Source organism: Anabrus simplex, chromosome X, assembly GCF_040414725.1.
Source record: "Anabrus simplex isolate iqAnaSimp1 chromosome X, ASM4041472v1, whole genome shotgun sequence".
NCBI classification, from domain to species: Eukaryota; Metazoa; Arthropoda; class Insecta; order Orthoptera; family Tettigoniidae; genus Anabrus; species Anabrus simplex.
The window spans coordinates 154,449,486-154,466,439 of record NC_090279.1 but is presented as its reverse complement, the minus strand read 5'-3'; the positions used below and the strand labels follow the sequence as shown (position 1 = coordinate 154,466,439).

The 16,954-nt window shown below is 38.1% G+C and overlaps 1 protein-coding gene across 1 annotated transcript in view; it reads left to right on the top strand.

Annotated features, from left to right (window-relative positions):
- The window catches only part of LOC136886504 (thioredoxin-related transmembrane protein 2 homolog), a 31,579-nt gene extending 14,912 nt beyond the window's left edge, over nt 1-16,667 (top strand). Inside the window, exons 4-5 of the mRNA XM_067159321.2 lie at nt 9,075-9,270; nt 15,966-16,667. Of these exons, the coding sequence (XP_067015422.1) occupies nt 9,075-9,270; nt 15,966-16,088 (319 nt within the window). The 3' untranslated portion in view covers nt 16,089-16,667. The remainder of the gene's footprint in view (nt 1-9,074; nt 9,271-15,965) is intronic.
- Nucleotides 16,668-16,954: the final 287 nt, after the last annotated feature.

Sequence of the window (16,954 nt, the reverse complement as noted above, 5' to 3'; positions counted from 1 at the left end):
TGAAGAGTTTGGCATCTGATCAGGTGAAATTACATGCACTTTTTTCCATTTATATTATTATTGTTTACGCTTGTGTTCTGGATCAGGAAAAAGTGATCTGTTTGGTAATCGCGGTGTATTTCTATAATTTTAGTGACGAACGCATCTAGGTGAAATTTAAGACTATATATGCGTGCTGTGAATAAGAAAGAAGGGGAAATATAACTAGTTTTTGCGTTATTAGATCAGATATATTCTTATTATGAGAGATTATTACACGCTGAATCAGATTGATTGAAATGACTGTGTACATATTTGCCAACCAGTTCTCATTATAGGAAACTTCTGCTAGTAAAAGTAACTAGATATTACCAAAATTACCGTACCCTAAAAACATTTGCGTAGATACATCTATTGAAGGACGAGAAATACTAAACATGACGATATCTGTACTGTTCATTACCAGGGCTTATTAATATGGATTTAAGTTTCCAGTTAACAGCGCAGTTAGTTACAAGCACATTTAGGTAACTCATAGGGAAATGTAGTGTACCAGAAACCGGCCATTATATGTTATATCTATCTGAATTAACACCCTTAAGTTTTTGCAACATACAGTAGTCACGTAACTTGATACATTACCATGTTGTAAGAAACCCCACTGACAGCTATTTCCTCCACGAAAGCAACGGATTGAGTTTGTGATTCGTTCACTGCAGTTTCCATTGCAAGTGCAGGATCCTCCACATCACATTCACGTACATCTAAATAATAAAATTAGACATTATGTACTTCCATAGTAAATGTGCACTGTATGTAGTTAACCTGTCATTCGTCAACAAGGGGTAGTTTGTAATTTTTTATTGGAGTTACCGATGACCGATTAATTAAGGTAAAGGGCTTATCGCAATATTTACTAGAACGAAAAACAAACTAACATCAGACATAGTCCTGTGTATCGGTAATTAATTTACAATGCCTTATGCTTGTGAAAAGCGTAGCTCTGTATGAGTCTACACTTCGAACATCCTGTACCAGTATTCCTAATTATTTAAACCAGGATTTCAAGGTTAACTTACCAAAAATAACTTCTTGGTGGAAGTTCGCATCGCAATCGGACTCGCAGGCTAGTGGAAGGAATTGGGGTTTTAATGCTGCTACGAGTTTCCGTCCAGCTTCATCCACCGTAGGTTGTACGAATGGACCTCCGCCTGTTTTATGAATGCTGATCTAGTAAGAATGTACAGTTGGTTAAGTACGATACTCCGAAGTCTCAACTAGTGATTAATACGCAAATATGTATTTCTTTACTTACTTTATCGTCTGCAGCCGACTTCTTCGTTCGTCGTTTTACATTCTTGTAACATAACTGCAATGTTTTCCAATCCCGTCGTGCCACATTTGCGTGGGAATTGAAGTCTGAAGCTAGTGCTTTCCAGGCGTTTTCCTTCTCTTTCGTACTTACAGCATCAGTCTTTTTATTTTCAATCGTATTCTTATATTTAGTAACGACTAAATCAATCAACAACTCCTTTTCGTACGCTGTAAAATTCGGCGCTCGATTTCTTCGCTCATTGACATCCAAGTTCATGTCCATTTTTCAATCGGTGTTTGAGATCTGATTGACACTAAGATTGACACTACGTCACAGAGATTAAAACATGAAATAACGTGACTTTACTACCAACATACTCCTGATTAGTACGAATTTCCCACGCTGTTTACGACGTTGCCAAGCGAAATTCTACGATGACGGATCAAAGTTGATCCGGATCATGAGATCCGAGATCAATGTTATACAACACAACGAGCAGCTTGGAAAGGATCATTTTCTGATCTCGAATCAAAATTGATCTCGGATCAGCTATGTTTATACAACCGGCCCTAAGTAAAGTTGAACTGGATTTGTTAGTAACTTTATTGATTATCCTGTCAATGAAATGCCCGCTAAATCCATATTTACTCGCTATTAAGTGGATAAAGTCAAGTTCTTTTTTACGATTAACATTAGATAAAGGGACGTGAAAAGCTCTGTGGATTAAACTATAAAATGTTGCTCTTTTTTGAGATTCCGGATGCATTGAGTCTTGCCGAATAGTATTAATAGTTTGGGTGGGCTTCCTGAATATGGTATAAGAGAATTTGTTAGAGCTGTTGTTAATAGTAACATCTAAGAAGTTTAATGAATTATTGACTTCCGCTTCGGAAGTAAACTTGATCCATGGATCGACTGCATTCAACTGTTCAAGAACGATATCGCCGTTGGAGACGTTATGATCTATTAAAGTAAATGTATCATCAACAAAGCGTGTCCAGAATACAATACCTTTTAATTTTGTTGAGAATTTTGGAATTTTCCAAGTGGTCTAAATAAATTTCTGCCATTATTCTTGAAGCCGGGGAACCCATAGGAAGAGTATCCTGCTTATAAATTTTTCCATTAAAAGTGAAATAGTTGTTGGAAGTTACAAATTCTAAAATATTTAAAAATTCTTCTATTTCTTCTATGCTTAGTTTTCTGTGTTTTAGAAAATTGTCTTTGATGATCTTTAAAGTTTTCTTGACCGGTATATTGGAATACATGTTTTATATGTCAAATGAGTACATTTTTTGCTGTGGCTGTAATTCTAGGTTTTTAGTCAAATTACAAAATTCTATAGAATTCTTGATGGAATTGGGATTTTCAAATTTGTAGTATTTCTTCAAGAAGTTATGAATAAATTTGGAAGTTTTGTAAGTCAGGCTGTTCCTGTAGTTAACTATGGGTCTTATGGGAATATCTATTTTGTGGACTTTAGGTAATGCTTTAGCTGTGGGGATACTGGGATTCATATTAATGAGTTTTTGAGAATCATGTTCAGTGAGAATGATGGACGTTTGTTTCAATAATTGTTTTAAGTTCTTTTGAATATTGTTGGTAGGATTTTTTTTATCAGTTTAAAAGAATTATCGGAGAAGAAGGTTTCCGGTTTTTTTGCACGTAAGTTTCTTTGTTCATAATAACTGTGGCATTGCCTTTGTCTGCTTTCGTGACTATTAGATCATTTTCGTTAATCTTCTTTTTTAACGAGTCTATGGCTTTTTTGGGAAATAAAGGAGCTGTAGATTTGTTGACTTCAATTAAATTAGAAAGTTTTTTACGAATATTGAGTCTAATTTCTGTTTTGCTGTCAATTGGTAGTTTTTGTATGGCGTTTTCAGTTTCAGCAGTGATAGCAATGGCATCTTTCAATTTAAAGGCAGTAGGCCAATTGAATTTAGGTCCCTTCTCTAAAATTTCAATATCCGAAGCGCTAAGTTGAGTACCAGAAAGATTTAAAACCGGGTCATGCACTCATATGACAGAGTCCAATCATTCCTTCACTTCCATAGAACAGGACTTAAAAATTCTTTATTTTCACAATAAAAGCATAGAAAATACCTATATTAATATAGATCATAAATGCAATCCCATTCACAATTTGAATGAAATTTCAGAAACGGCAAACGTAATTTTCGAGGCATTGCTCAATAGTTCTTACTTTGACATACCCACTAACAAGCATCCATGTTACAGCTCCCCGCCTACTAATCCCAACCTTCCCCTAATTTCCCCTCGTACCGGCTCCCTTCACACACGACCTCCATAGCTCGCTCTTAGTCAGCCACAGTCATCCACACTGAACTAGTCGCTGTCGGACAGGCGAGAACGTAAGTAATCAGATGTGCCGCACTTCTTATTTTCATTCTTTCATTACTTTACATCTCAAGACACAAAAACTTGCCTATTTCAATACTAACAACAGCCATTATTTTTGTTCTAGAGCCCTCTACTGTACGTTCTACATTACGTTATCACGTTCAAATATTCCACCTAACTTCTCAACAAGAAATGTCAACATACCAATAAGACGGCATTAACATCCGCTCGCTGGATTTCTCACACATTGTTGTTGTCCTACTGGAGTGAACATTATGCAATTCATCATCAAACCTTCACGACATAACAGAATATTATATGTTAACACAGCACAAAAAAAGGAATAATTTTAACGCAAAGTTTTTACTGAATCATCCCATGTGGACAATTTTAATTTTAATGTCAACGGTATTCTCAAGTGCTGTACTCAGAAAAGTTCTGAATTCTTCACCATTTTAAATGACATATTCGGTCATCCGAATTATTTTAATGTGTTACTTTGTCCTTGTCATTGTAGCTTTTTCTCAAAGGTTTTTATGGCTGATGATGTCTACAAGTTAGACGAAACATGTCCCGATATATTTAAAAATTTATGTAAATAATTAGTTAATAAAGAATCATGGTATTGTAAAGGTGGAACATTTGACTCAACCTTCAACGAAGATAAACATCGCAAGTTTAAACCTCTAACATCATTAATAAAATAAGACATTCAAATTTAGAAAAATAACTTAGCACTAAATAGTGTTAGGAAAATCTGGGAACTAACAAGATTTTTAGTTAAATCTTACAGATGTTTAGAACATTACTATGCTTGGACATCAGCAAATTGTGATCAATGTCTAGTCCATCACAGCTATATATTTTAATTTGTTAATTCTTTTTAATTATATGTTTACTAGTGGTAACATTTTATTATAATTTAATTTTATAATTTTAACAAATTATTTATATGAAGGTTCAATGTAAAGACTTAACCTCGAGATATTCGTGCAAATGAGGCTGAAGGTGCTCGATATAACGAGCGAAACATATCCCTGTTAGTGTTGTATAGTAATAAAATGTCCGTCTAGAGACAAACATTTTTATGTATTGAATTAGGTGGAAAATAAAACAAGAATTGTAATAATTAGCATTAAGCTCAATACGGCTGAAAAGATTTTTTTTTTTTTTTGCTAGGGGCTTTACGTCGCACCGACACAGATAGGTCTTATGGCGACGATGGGATAGAAAAGGCCTAGGAGTTGGAAGGAAGCGGCCGTGGCCTTAATTAAGGTACAGCCCCAGCATTTGCCTGGTGTGAAAATGGGAAAACACGGAAAACCATCTTCAGGGCTGCCGATAGTGGGATTCGAACCTACTATCTCCCGGATGCAAGCTCACAGCCGCGCGCCTCTACGCGCACGGCCAACTCGCCCGGTAAAAGATAAAATGAAATGGCGTATGACTTTTAGTGCCGGGAGTGTCCGAGGACATGTTCGGCTCGCCAGGTGCAGGTCTTTTGATTTGACTCCCTTGGGCGACCTGCGCATCGTGATGAGTATGAAATGATGATGAAGACGGCACATACACCCAGCCCCCGTGCCAGCAAAATTAACCAATAATGGTTAAAATTCCCGACCCTGCCGGCAATCGAACCCAGGACCCCTGTGACCAAAGGCCAGTACGCTAACCATTTAGCCATGGAGCCGGAAGGGTAAATAGATGAAAATAGTTTTACTATATATTAAAAGAAAGAAAAAAAAGAGGAGGAGGCATTTTTTGCCTGTGCGTTATTAAAATAACTTCCAAAGTATTTCTATTTCATAAATACATTCCCATGTAGGAAGCACAATGGCGGAAACAGCCATCGCTTTGTTGCCTTCCTTCTGTGTCGTTCTGGTACTTGTAACGCGCATAATCCGTTACTCTATGAACCATGGCAGGTTATTACTGTTGTACAGAAGTCGCCTATTAATGTGCTGCGTATGTTTTTAGCCCTTATATCAGTGCGTACTTGTCTTGTGTTGAGTGAGTGTTATGTGATTAACACAGTGATTTATTTACTCTATAGATGAGTATGAGTTATGTACCATGAAATATGTAATTTGTATTATCATGTTGAGACGATTCAGACCAGGCGAGTTGGCCATGCGGTCAGGAGTGCGCAGCTGTGAGCTCGCATCTGGGAGATAGTGGGTTTGAACCCCACTGTCGGCAGCCCTGAAGATGGTTTTCCGTGGTTTCCCATTTTCACACCAGGCAAATGCTGGGGTTGTACCTTAATTAAGGCCAGGGGCGCTTCCTTCTCATTCCTGAGCCTTTCCCGTTCCATAGTCGCCGTAAGACCTGTCTGTGATGGTGCGACATAAAGCAAAATAGCAAACAAAAAAAAAGACGGTTCTGCAAAGAAAGGTTAGTTCGACAGCCTCTCTGTGGGTCGCCCGCTGCTAAATCGCAACAATTCATTTACATGCACGGGGAGATAGATCTTAAAATAAGGTTTCGCTTTTCAGGAGACTTGTTTCTTGAGAATGACAAAGGGACAATCCTGTAACTGTCAACTTGAATACAATTCTTGGCAACCGATATATTTTATTATATACAGGGGGTAATTTCGATGGAATTATAGGTCACTTCAACTACATACATATCAGAATTACATGTCCCGATCGTAAGAGGGCTGTCACATACATCAACCAGGAGGTGTTCACTTACTGTATATTTATTGTCAAGTAAACACACATAATAGTGAAAACTAAAAAGTAGGTTGTATGTGGTTTTTATGTATATAATTGTAAACGTTTTTGGCAACTATCAGATAGGAAAAGGCAAGTGATGATGATGGTGGTGATTATTGCTTAAAGAGGAGGACTGGGGAAGAAGAGCTGTGGCCATAATAACAGCCCTAGTATTTGCCTGGTGTAAAAATAGGGAAACAACGGAAAACAATCTTCAGGTCTGCCTATGTTTCGAGCCTACGATCTCCAGAATGCAAGCTACATCTATATTGCCCGTACAACACACTCGGTTACACATTACTATTGCTTCATCTTCCCTTCGTCGAAGCTACTGTATGTATGAGTAGATTACACTCACCGTAACAACGTTATAATCAAAGCTACACTTCCCCGTATGGTAGCGTGTCGCTTTAGTGTTGATGATATTATATACGTACATCATCATTATAGACTGTTATGCCTTTCAGCGCTCAGTCTGCAAGCCTCTGTGAATTTACTAAACATCGCCACAATACTCTATTTGCAACTAGTGCTGTGCCCTCGTTTAGTTCTGTACCTCTTATATTTAAATCGTTGGAAACTGAGTCTAAACATCGTCGTCTTGGTCTACCTCTACTTCTCTTACCCTCCATAACAGAGTCCATTATTCTCCTTGGTAACCTATCCTCCTCCATTCGCCTCACATGACCCCACCACCGAAGCCAGTTTATGCATACAGCTTCATCCATCAAGTTCATTCCTAAATTAGCCTTTATCTCCTCATTCTGAGTTTCCTCCTGCCATTGTTCCCACCTGTTTGTACCAGCAGTCATTCTCCCTACTTTCATGTCTGTTACTTCTAACTTATGAATAAGATACCCTGAGTCCACCCAGCTTTCGCTCCCGTAAAGCAAAGTTGGTCTGAAAACAGACCGATGTAAAGATAGTTTCGTCTGGGAGCTGACTTCCTTCTTACAGAATACTGTTGATCGCAACTGTGAGCTCACTGCATTAGCTTTACAACACCTTGATTCAATCTCACTATATTACCATCCTGGGAGAACACACAACCTAAATACTTGAAATTATCGACCTGTCCCAGCTTTGTATCACCAACCTGACATTCAATTCTGTTGAATTTCTTACCTACTGACATCAGTTTAGTCTTCGAGGGGCTAATTTTCATACCATACTCATTGCACCTATTTTCAAGTTCCAAGATATTAGACTGCAGGCTTTCGGCAGAATCTGTCATTAAGACCAAGTCGTCAGCATAGGCCAAACTGCTTACTACATTTCCACCTAACTGAATCCCTCCCTGCCATTTTATACCTTTCAGCAGATGATCCATGTAAACTACGAACAGCAAAGGTGAAAGATTACAGCCTTGTCGAACCCCTGTAAGTACCCTGAACCAAGAACTCATTCTACCATCAATTCTCACTGAAGCCCAATTGTCAACATAAATACCTTTGATTGATTTTAATAATCTACCTTTAATTCCATAGTCCCCCAGTATGGCGAACATCTTTTCCCTCGGTACCCTGTCATATGCTTTCTCTAGATCTACGAAACATAAACACAACTGCCTATTCCTCTCGTAGCATTTTTCAATTACCTGGCGCTTACTGAAAATCTGATCCTGACAGCCTGAGATTTAATTTCCACCAAAAAGCGATACTCTTATCTGTGGGCAAGTCATGCTCATGCTTAGCCATATTTGAGTAATGTGTAGGAAGACAAACAGCTGATGAATTTCATTGGTTGTGACAAGCAAAGAGTTGCATTAAAGATACTTCTATCTCAATTTTCAAACCCATATTGAAACTTTAAACGATGTCTAGTTAAAAACCAGCTGACACTGTTTATGCAATGGAAAATCGTGATTGATTTAGACGTTGTTAGGTAGACGTTGCCTAAGTTAAAACTAGCCATCATTTCTGCAGTTGGCCCTATACGATCATATACAATTAATTATTGAAAATGGCGGTGTATCATGGCAACTATTTTGCTGTCTTCCTGATAATTTCCAAACACATGATATTTTTCTACGATTCTTTTTTTATAACAATTAGTAATGTGATAGCTTTAACATGTACTAGAATCAGTAAAGTCCATTAGGTATAAATATATTTTTCATGAAGTTATTTTCAAGTGGTCAGTTTTCATTAATTTTCATTTGAAAATATATGTTCTAAACTTAATCAATGAAGCTAGCTCAATAATTCTAGTATATCTTTTCCCTCTCTTTGAAATATAGATGCATGCAGAATTTCATCTTAATATCTTAAAAACTTTTTAGAGTTATCAGGAAAACAGTTCGGAAAAACAAAAGTTACGGGAAAGAAGCAACAAATTTACTGATAAAGGGCTTGCTTGGGTGACAGGGCTTCACTTTTTTGGTCATAACTTCATAAGTATTGGTGATATTTAGAAAAAAATTTGCAATGTTATAAAGAGAAAAGTTCAATTTTAAATGAAAGGAATAAATTGAAAAATAGCATTTTTGGTCAGTCGAAGGTGTTGGTCCACCTTAACTTAAACGTTGCCAATGTATGTGCCACCGCTTTCCCATGATGTTGTTGAGCAGAGCCGTTTGAAATGGCAATCCTGTTGCCATTAGAGCAATACTGTTTTTTCTTAACATGGAATGTAATATAGGATGGAGTATCCTTGTACAGTATTATAGAAACTGGCAAATGTTTCCTTAATTGCAGGTATGGTCTGGACAATCTGAGGTTTGGCAAGATAGATATTGGCCGCTATCCTGATGCTGCACAGAAGTTTCACGTCAGTGATTCTTCTATGAGCCGACAGTTACCGACTCTGATCCTGTTCAGGGACGGGAAGGAATTGACAAGGCGCCCTGCCGCGGATAACAGAGGCAAACTCGTCAAGTTCTTTTTCTCAGCGGTAAGTTCTGATCACGTGTCCTGTGATCTCTCTACATTGTGCCTTCATTATAGGAACCTACACAACTGGAAACATCAGTGTGTGATTGCTTGTTTGTTGTATTGTATGTATACAGTTAGTTTCTCTCATCAGGTGTCCGGCAGGCACACCCAGCTTATCTGCCTCCCATTGACTCATCACTTCCCGTTACACAGTGCAATGACAGCACAGGAATGCCCGCACTTTCAGTTCAGGTCCATGCTTAAAACGTGTATTAAGTTTGGATCTGTTGCACCAACTGTTCTTGAGTTTTTAGTGTTACTTCAGGGTATAATTCTCATAATGTCTCCGCACGTGTACACGGTAGAGGAAAGGGTATTTATGTACGATAATTATGGGAAAACGGAGTCTTGCAGGGAAGTCGTTAGGTGATTTGTAACACAATTTCCAGGTGTACACCCTCCACATAGACTGTGCGGAAACTCGTAAACAAATTGAGAGGAACTGGTTCTTTACTTGATAAGAAGAGAAGTGTTAAAAGACATGTACTTAACGAGGAAAAAGTAAGTGAAATCTCAGAAAGATTAGATCATACGCCTACAAAATCCCTAAGACGACTTGGACAAAAAACCGGGGTTTTATCGAACTCAGCATGGCCGGTTACGAAAATGTTAAAATTGAAACCATACAAGGTAACTGTAGTATTTTTTTTTTTTTTTAATCTCATGTCATGCACTGATAAAGGGAGCAAGGTACTGTGTCCTTGTTGCTATGCCACGGAGTGGGCAGTGATGAGTCAACGGGAGGCAGATAAGCTGGGCACGCCTGCCGGCCAACCGATGAGACAAACTCACTGTTGTATGTTGTGCACCCAAATTCAATTCTTTCTGCAGAATAAATACTCTTATTTACTTGCATATTTTTTCTGTTTTTTTTTACCTCAAAATATGCATTTAAAAGAACTGGGATTGATGATGGTCCGAAGTGGAGAAAAAGAAATATTCCCGTATATGACGCACCCACTTCTTCAATCATCTATCACACTGTTCTGGCTGCATTTCAAAATAAAGATGTCAGCTATTCAAGTTGCAGCATTCCTATTGTGAAACTGGGCATTCCAAATACTGCACAGCATGCTTTATCAACCAGTAGGAAATACCACTACATTAGTTCAGCGAGCGAATCAGCACAGAAGTGACTAGTGACGCTCTATGCCAGTCTGGTACAAACATATCTTATGGGTGTTTCAGGTACGGTACATCCGTTTCCTGTGATCTCAGAATTGTTTTTTAATCCTCAATGAGCAAGTATTCGAGTAATTCTGCATCACATAAACTCAGAGTGATCAGTTACGCCGAAACATACAGGAATAGGACAGCAGGCCGCAAGTACTCAGTGTCTGAATGCAATGTGCACTACTGGCAGAAATAGAAAAGTACACGTCAAGAGATCAAAAAGTCTCGCAAAGCATTTCGCAGACAAAAATAGTGGCAAGTTTCCGCAAGTAGAGGAGGATCTGCTTAAATATGGGATTTCGTTCCGCAATGATAGATGTGTCGTTTCTCACTAAATTCTGTATTTTAAAGGATGAGAAATAGGTGCTGCATATGGAATCAGTGTCTCAGATTTTAAGGTTAGCTAAGGCTGGATGATTAATTTTATGAAGAGAAATGGACTTTCTCTTTGACGAAGAACAACGTTATGCCAAAGAATGCCGAATGATTTAAACCAAAAAGTAATTGATTTTCATTGTTTTGTGATTGAGAAGAATAAAGTGACATAATATTTGCTCTCTCAGATAGGAAACGCAGATTAGACGCCAGTAAGTTTCAATATGCCAAAAAGTCGAACAATCGATAAGAAAGGGACATGTAGAATATTATCATATGCACTACCGGAAGTGAAAAACAGTGAGAGTCCTGTAATGCTTGCTGTAACAGGTATGGCAGAAAGTTTGCACCTTGCACTGTTCTAAAACAAAAAACAATGCCTAAAGTAAAATTTCTGCGAGGGATCCATTTTCGTATCCAAGAAAAAGGGTGGATGGACACATCACTCATACTAGATTGGATACAAACGGTTTGGGGAAATTTGATTTTTCAGAAAGAAATGCACGCCGTAATTTTTACGCTAAATGACGATAACTGCAAATGAGTTGAACCAATTGTGTGTATATTATACACATCAAAACTGGATAGGACGTTCTTGTGGGGACAGAGACAAAAAGTTTCAAAGAGTAAACTTGCTTTAAAAAAATTATGCTATTAAACTTAAAAGTTAGGTTTGAACGTAAAAATAATTATGATAAAGACAAAGAAACAAGTGTTTACAATTATAAGTAATGAAATTAATAAAGAAATAATACATTTAAAGAACAGCATAGTAAAACATCAAGGAAAGACGTTCTTAGAAATGCGAACTATACGTCCGTATTTGCATAAAAAATTTTAAATGTACAAAAATTTTCTAGAATTCGATTCGGAATAAACTAACACATGTTTAAAATTACACAGGGTAACTTACATGTCATCACTTGCATGTAAGAAACACGTATCATCATTTGCATCTAAGAAACATATCTAATGTAGACTGCTTCTTCTTTTGTTCTAAATTACATACAACAGTATCGAGTTTGGTAACGCAATCCATTACACTGCATCCACAACAAAACTTGATACATCGCCAGAAGACCTATCTGTGTTGGTGCGACGTAAAGCCACTAGCAAAAAGAAAAACTTGATACATAACACTGCACTATGTCCATAGCTTCTACCGCTGCTGAATGCGTTGGTACTGGTGCGCAGATGTCCTCGGTTTCATTTTCATCCCCAAGTTCTTGCTTGTTACTGTTTTTGTTGGTCATCAGCTGTTCATGAATTTTGTCTGCTATCTGCACTTGCAGGTGGCAACATTGTCATCACATTCAACATACACAGCATAATTCACGTCGTCTTCATCTGTCCCAAGCTGGTCACATTCTTCATCCAGATCATCAGTATTTTACATTATTTCCATTGAAACGTCATGAGTTGCTGAACTCAATACTTTCAAAAGAATTTACAATTACATGGATACTAATAAACAGTTCTACAAATATCTTATTACCTTCAGCCAGCCTTCACCTGGGCGGTTGTTCCTGAAAGGGTTCGGCCATGGATTTAATGTCAAAAAAATTATGGGGCCGATGACCTTCGATGTTAGGCCCCTTAAAATAACAAGCAAGCAAAAAATTATGTACGCTGGAAATGATGTCTTCTCTCTTTCTCGGGAAACCTTTCCTTGCCATTTTGAGAATCCACTTAGAAAGATTAAATTTTCCTTTCATTGTTAAGAACCATAGCAATAATTCAAACTGTGTATCTCTCTAATTCATGTTCCACATTTTGAATCATCTTAGGCTTACCTGACTAAAGTATCATCTTCTTTCGTGAGAATTGGTGATGGACTGAAAGAATCTTTGTGAGCAGTGTTTTTCAATGTTAATTGTAGGCTGGTTCGTGTTAGGCCATATTTATTCGCCACGGCTCTCAGAGATTTATCAGAATAGTTGTGTATTTCCACTGTTGCTGCTTCCATAGCTGCAGGATCGTATTTTGGAAGTTAAAGGATTTTAAAAATTACCTACAAAGTATCAATCAAAAATTGTTACAGTAATGGACCACCCCTAAAACAGTTATTGGCTGGGAGGCTATTAACTGTATAGACTGCTTTTATTACATAAACCAAGGAATATTGATATTCTGATCATATAAGAAGCTTACCTACCGCATAAAAACTACGATTTTTATCGACTCCCAAAACACAGCTCTTGGCCGGGGTGGCCAATAGCTAGACCCTATATGATGCAGTTTCTTCAGTTACAGATATTGGCCACCCACATGTATGGGACACACTACAATGATTCTTGTAAATTATCACAATAACTCATTGGTTATTAACTTAACTCACCTCAGTAACCTTCCCTGGTGTGTACGACAATATCAAAACGGTATCAGAGATATTTCAAATATGTCCTGACGCTAAAGAAATTCACAAGAAATATCACAATATTAAACACTGTGCCAATTGAGTGCTGCCATTTTGAACTCTCACAGCTAATGGAGGGAAAAAGTTCCATGCTCATGGAGATTAAAGGATAGGTCTGCCATCTGGTGACAAAAATTAGACTTTAAATGCTATCACTGCCAATTACTATATGGTTTACCTATGCAGAACACAAAAATAATAACTGTGGGATGTTAAAGTTTGAAATGTCTTGTCACTGTTGTACGGGCTTCCTTCCTGGCACCCTACTACAGTGGAGAACATGACGGAACTAGAGGGAGTTCAACACCGAGCAGAATGACTAATTACTTAACACGGTCGTTTAAATACAGCCAGGTCATTGCCCCCCATAACAACCCTCTGTAAACAAATAGATATTGCTTTCCTGAGAAAATCCCTCGCAGGTAACCGCTTACAGCTGAACTATCGTTCCGCTCAAACAGGTCGAGGTGTGTCCATTTTCCCTCCATTTGCAAGAACAGCATTATATCAAAGTGGTTTCTTTAATCGTTCTGCTCGGCTGTGGAATGAACTCCCACCACAGATAAAAGAACTGCCTGCAGGAAAATTTTGTAAAGAGGTAAAAAGGATGTATATATAACGAAACCTTCTGTACATAACATAATTTTTCTACTGTGTGAATGTTCAGTATGAGTGGGAGGACGGATGAAAGTTTATGGGATCCCGAGTGAGTAAGACTGTAAATGGGTATGAGTGAGCCGGCCTATCTAAAGTATATGTGGGGATGTGAGAGAGAGAGAGAGTGCGCGCGTGTGTGTTTGTGTGGAATTAAATATTGAACAGGTCTTGTGAGTATTATGTAAATATGCCTATGTAAACACGGTAACTGTATATAAGCACATGCCTTTGCTGGCAGGACCTAGTGTTTACAGTGCACTATGTCTTCTGGTATAGGCTAGAGCAATTTTGTTACTTTCATAAATCTGTCTCTGTCTTACCCTTGGCTTTGACAATATGAAAGTGACTGAGGTATGAACGATGCTAGTAATGCCAATCCTTATGCGGCCAGTCCCTGCTATGAAAAGTGTGAAAATGTTGCTCATAGGGTCGGTTGGTGTATGCATTTCAGTGGGCTTGGCAGACTGATATGTAATAGCAACTCTGGCTCGGTGAGGAAAGCAACGGGAAACTACCTCACTCCTCATTTCCCTAGTACGCCTCTTCAGTGATGCCTAGGCCATGTATGACAGCTGATGGCAGAGCTGTTGAGGATCCCACCAGCGGAATCGCTGACGGACTGAACATACATACAAATAAGCACGCTATGTAGAATGTAATTGTATATTTGAATATTGTATTTTTAAGTGGTGATGGAGGCACTTTCATGTATGTGGGGCTATGCCCTTTCTCCATTCACCATCCGTAAATTGTACCTACAATTAGTGGAAAATAAATAATAATAATAATAATAATAATAATAATAGTGCCGGTTGAAGATCCCTTTGCAGACAAAATAGAAAAACATAAATTGCATTTCACTCTGTCCGGTTTTATTCTAGTAAAAATGTCCTGAACAAGATTCCGATGTGACATTATGCAAAGTTTAGTCTTTTGTAAGGTTATATTATTGGTTCAATGAAAACATTCGTACAAAGCAGATGAAAACAAAAACAGAACACCTTACGTTATTCACATGTACCAAAGGCCAGTTGCCGGTGCAACGGAACTCACAGAACAAAGAGGATGTGACAGAACACTCCAGCACAGGGCGGCACACAGCCGGTATCGACAGTCAGCTAGTAGGCGAAGGGCAGTGCTTGGTGGCGCTTCTGACGGGACAGCGAAGCACTGTCTCGGTCTCACTTGAGAATGTTTTGGAAGAATTGACACTCGGTGTGCCAGAACAGCAGAACATAATTGTGCACTGGCACAGTGTGCTAAAACAGGGACATATTGCCCAACCCTAACGTACACTAGGCCTAATTTAATATGTTACACTATTCACTTACGAATGAAAATTAAGCACCAAGATTAAGAAATAACACTCAGATGAGGTACTGTTGCGCTATCCAAACAACCACAGCAAAGACTGGCTTGGGACTAACGCTACCTGTAGCCAAGGCAACTAGCTGTAGGCCGACACGCTAGTGCGCCATATGTCTGGGTAGTCTGCCGCCGTGAAATTAAGTTCTCTGCCAAATCCTTACGCATGCCAGCTGTGGCTGGAGCGTCATACGCACAACTTGACCTGGAGCACTAATTTAAATTCCTTACGGTGGGAGTTATGAACATAATAAAGAGTGACATAATGTGCTATCCAGGTTTCTTTAGCATGTATGTAATAGGACATGATCTGGGGCTTACGAATTATGATGTGATAACCAGGGAAACACGCTAAAGAGGGATGTCCTAACCAGTTTCAACTGTATTTGGCATATCTTTTAAATGTAAATAAATTGTAAGTTTAAAAAAAAAATATCCGATTCCTTGATGAATAATTTACGCATACAAAGATTTCGCCTGCATTTTTCTTAAAAAAAGTGCATTAATTATGCGAGAAAATATGGTATATGAAGATGTGGAGATTGTTCTAATCCTTTTGTTTTCTTGTTTGTTCCTTTTCAGGTTCCTATATTTCTATAAATAATAATAATAATTTAAGCATGTCATGAATGAAAATTAAAATTGAGTTTTCCCCTTATTTTTTGCAGGATAACGTGAAAGCATCATTTGATCTGAACAATCTATATATCGAGTGCAGGGCAAATTTATCGAAGAAAAGACCGCAGCTGGTTCAAGTAAATTCCAGTAGTGGGCATGCCAAGATGGAGTAGAGCATCCATCATCTAGTCAGAACTAGCTTTATGTCAGCGTTAAGTGCTTGTAATTTTATATCCTATATGTAAATCTGAAGTTGTGACAGTACTTTATCGTGTTCTAGTGTTTCTTTTAGGATTGTCTGAAACTTGTCAGTCATCGTAGTGCCATTAGGAATGTTGTAGAACTGGCGAGGAACTGCTGTTTAACTAAGTTCACTCTTGGTTCATTTTGTGTGCTTTCTTGCTTTCTGTATTTCTGTTGATTTCTGATACTTTATTGTAAAAAAGAGCATCTCGCAACCCATTCCAGATGAACTTACGTCATATTTTGGGCATAACATTGCATTTGCACAAGTGAAGAGTGTTTCCGAAAATGCAGAATTGCTGTTTGCTGCTATAGGCTATCCTCCCTACCCTGGCATTTTTGTTCTTGACTGATGTAGTTTAAGCCATTCTGTCAAGATACCCTGTATGTACCAAAGAACTATATGATTATGGTGTGGATGTACAGTTGGCATTGGTCATAAGACTGTATTGGTGCAAACCTGGAATGATCGGGTTTATAATAAATATAATAATGATTTATGTACATAAGGCAGTCTCAGAATTTACTGTATGTATCTTGCTCTGACTTTAGAATATGTTGCAATTTTTCCAATTTGATCTGTTGTAAATGTACAGGGTTTTCCTTAAAATGTGACAAATAATTGGAACATGGATGGTACATCCCAAAACACAAAATGTCCCTGTGAACATATTCCCTATGGTTGGTCATTAATGAATTCCAGACATTCCAAAGTTATCCTCAAATTATTGGTAATAGACCTCCCTGGCACATCCCACCTCAGTTTCTCTACAAGTAGCGCTCGAAATGTGGCGCA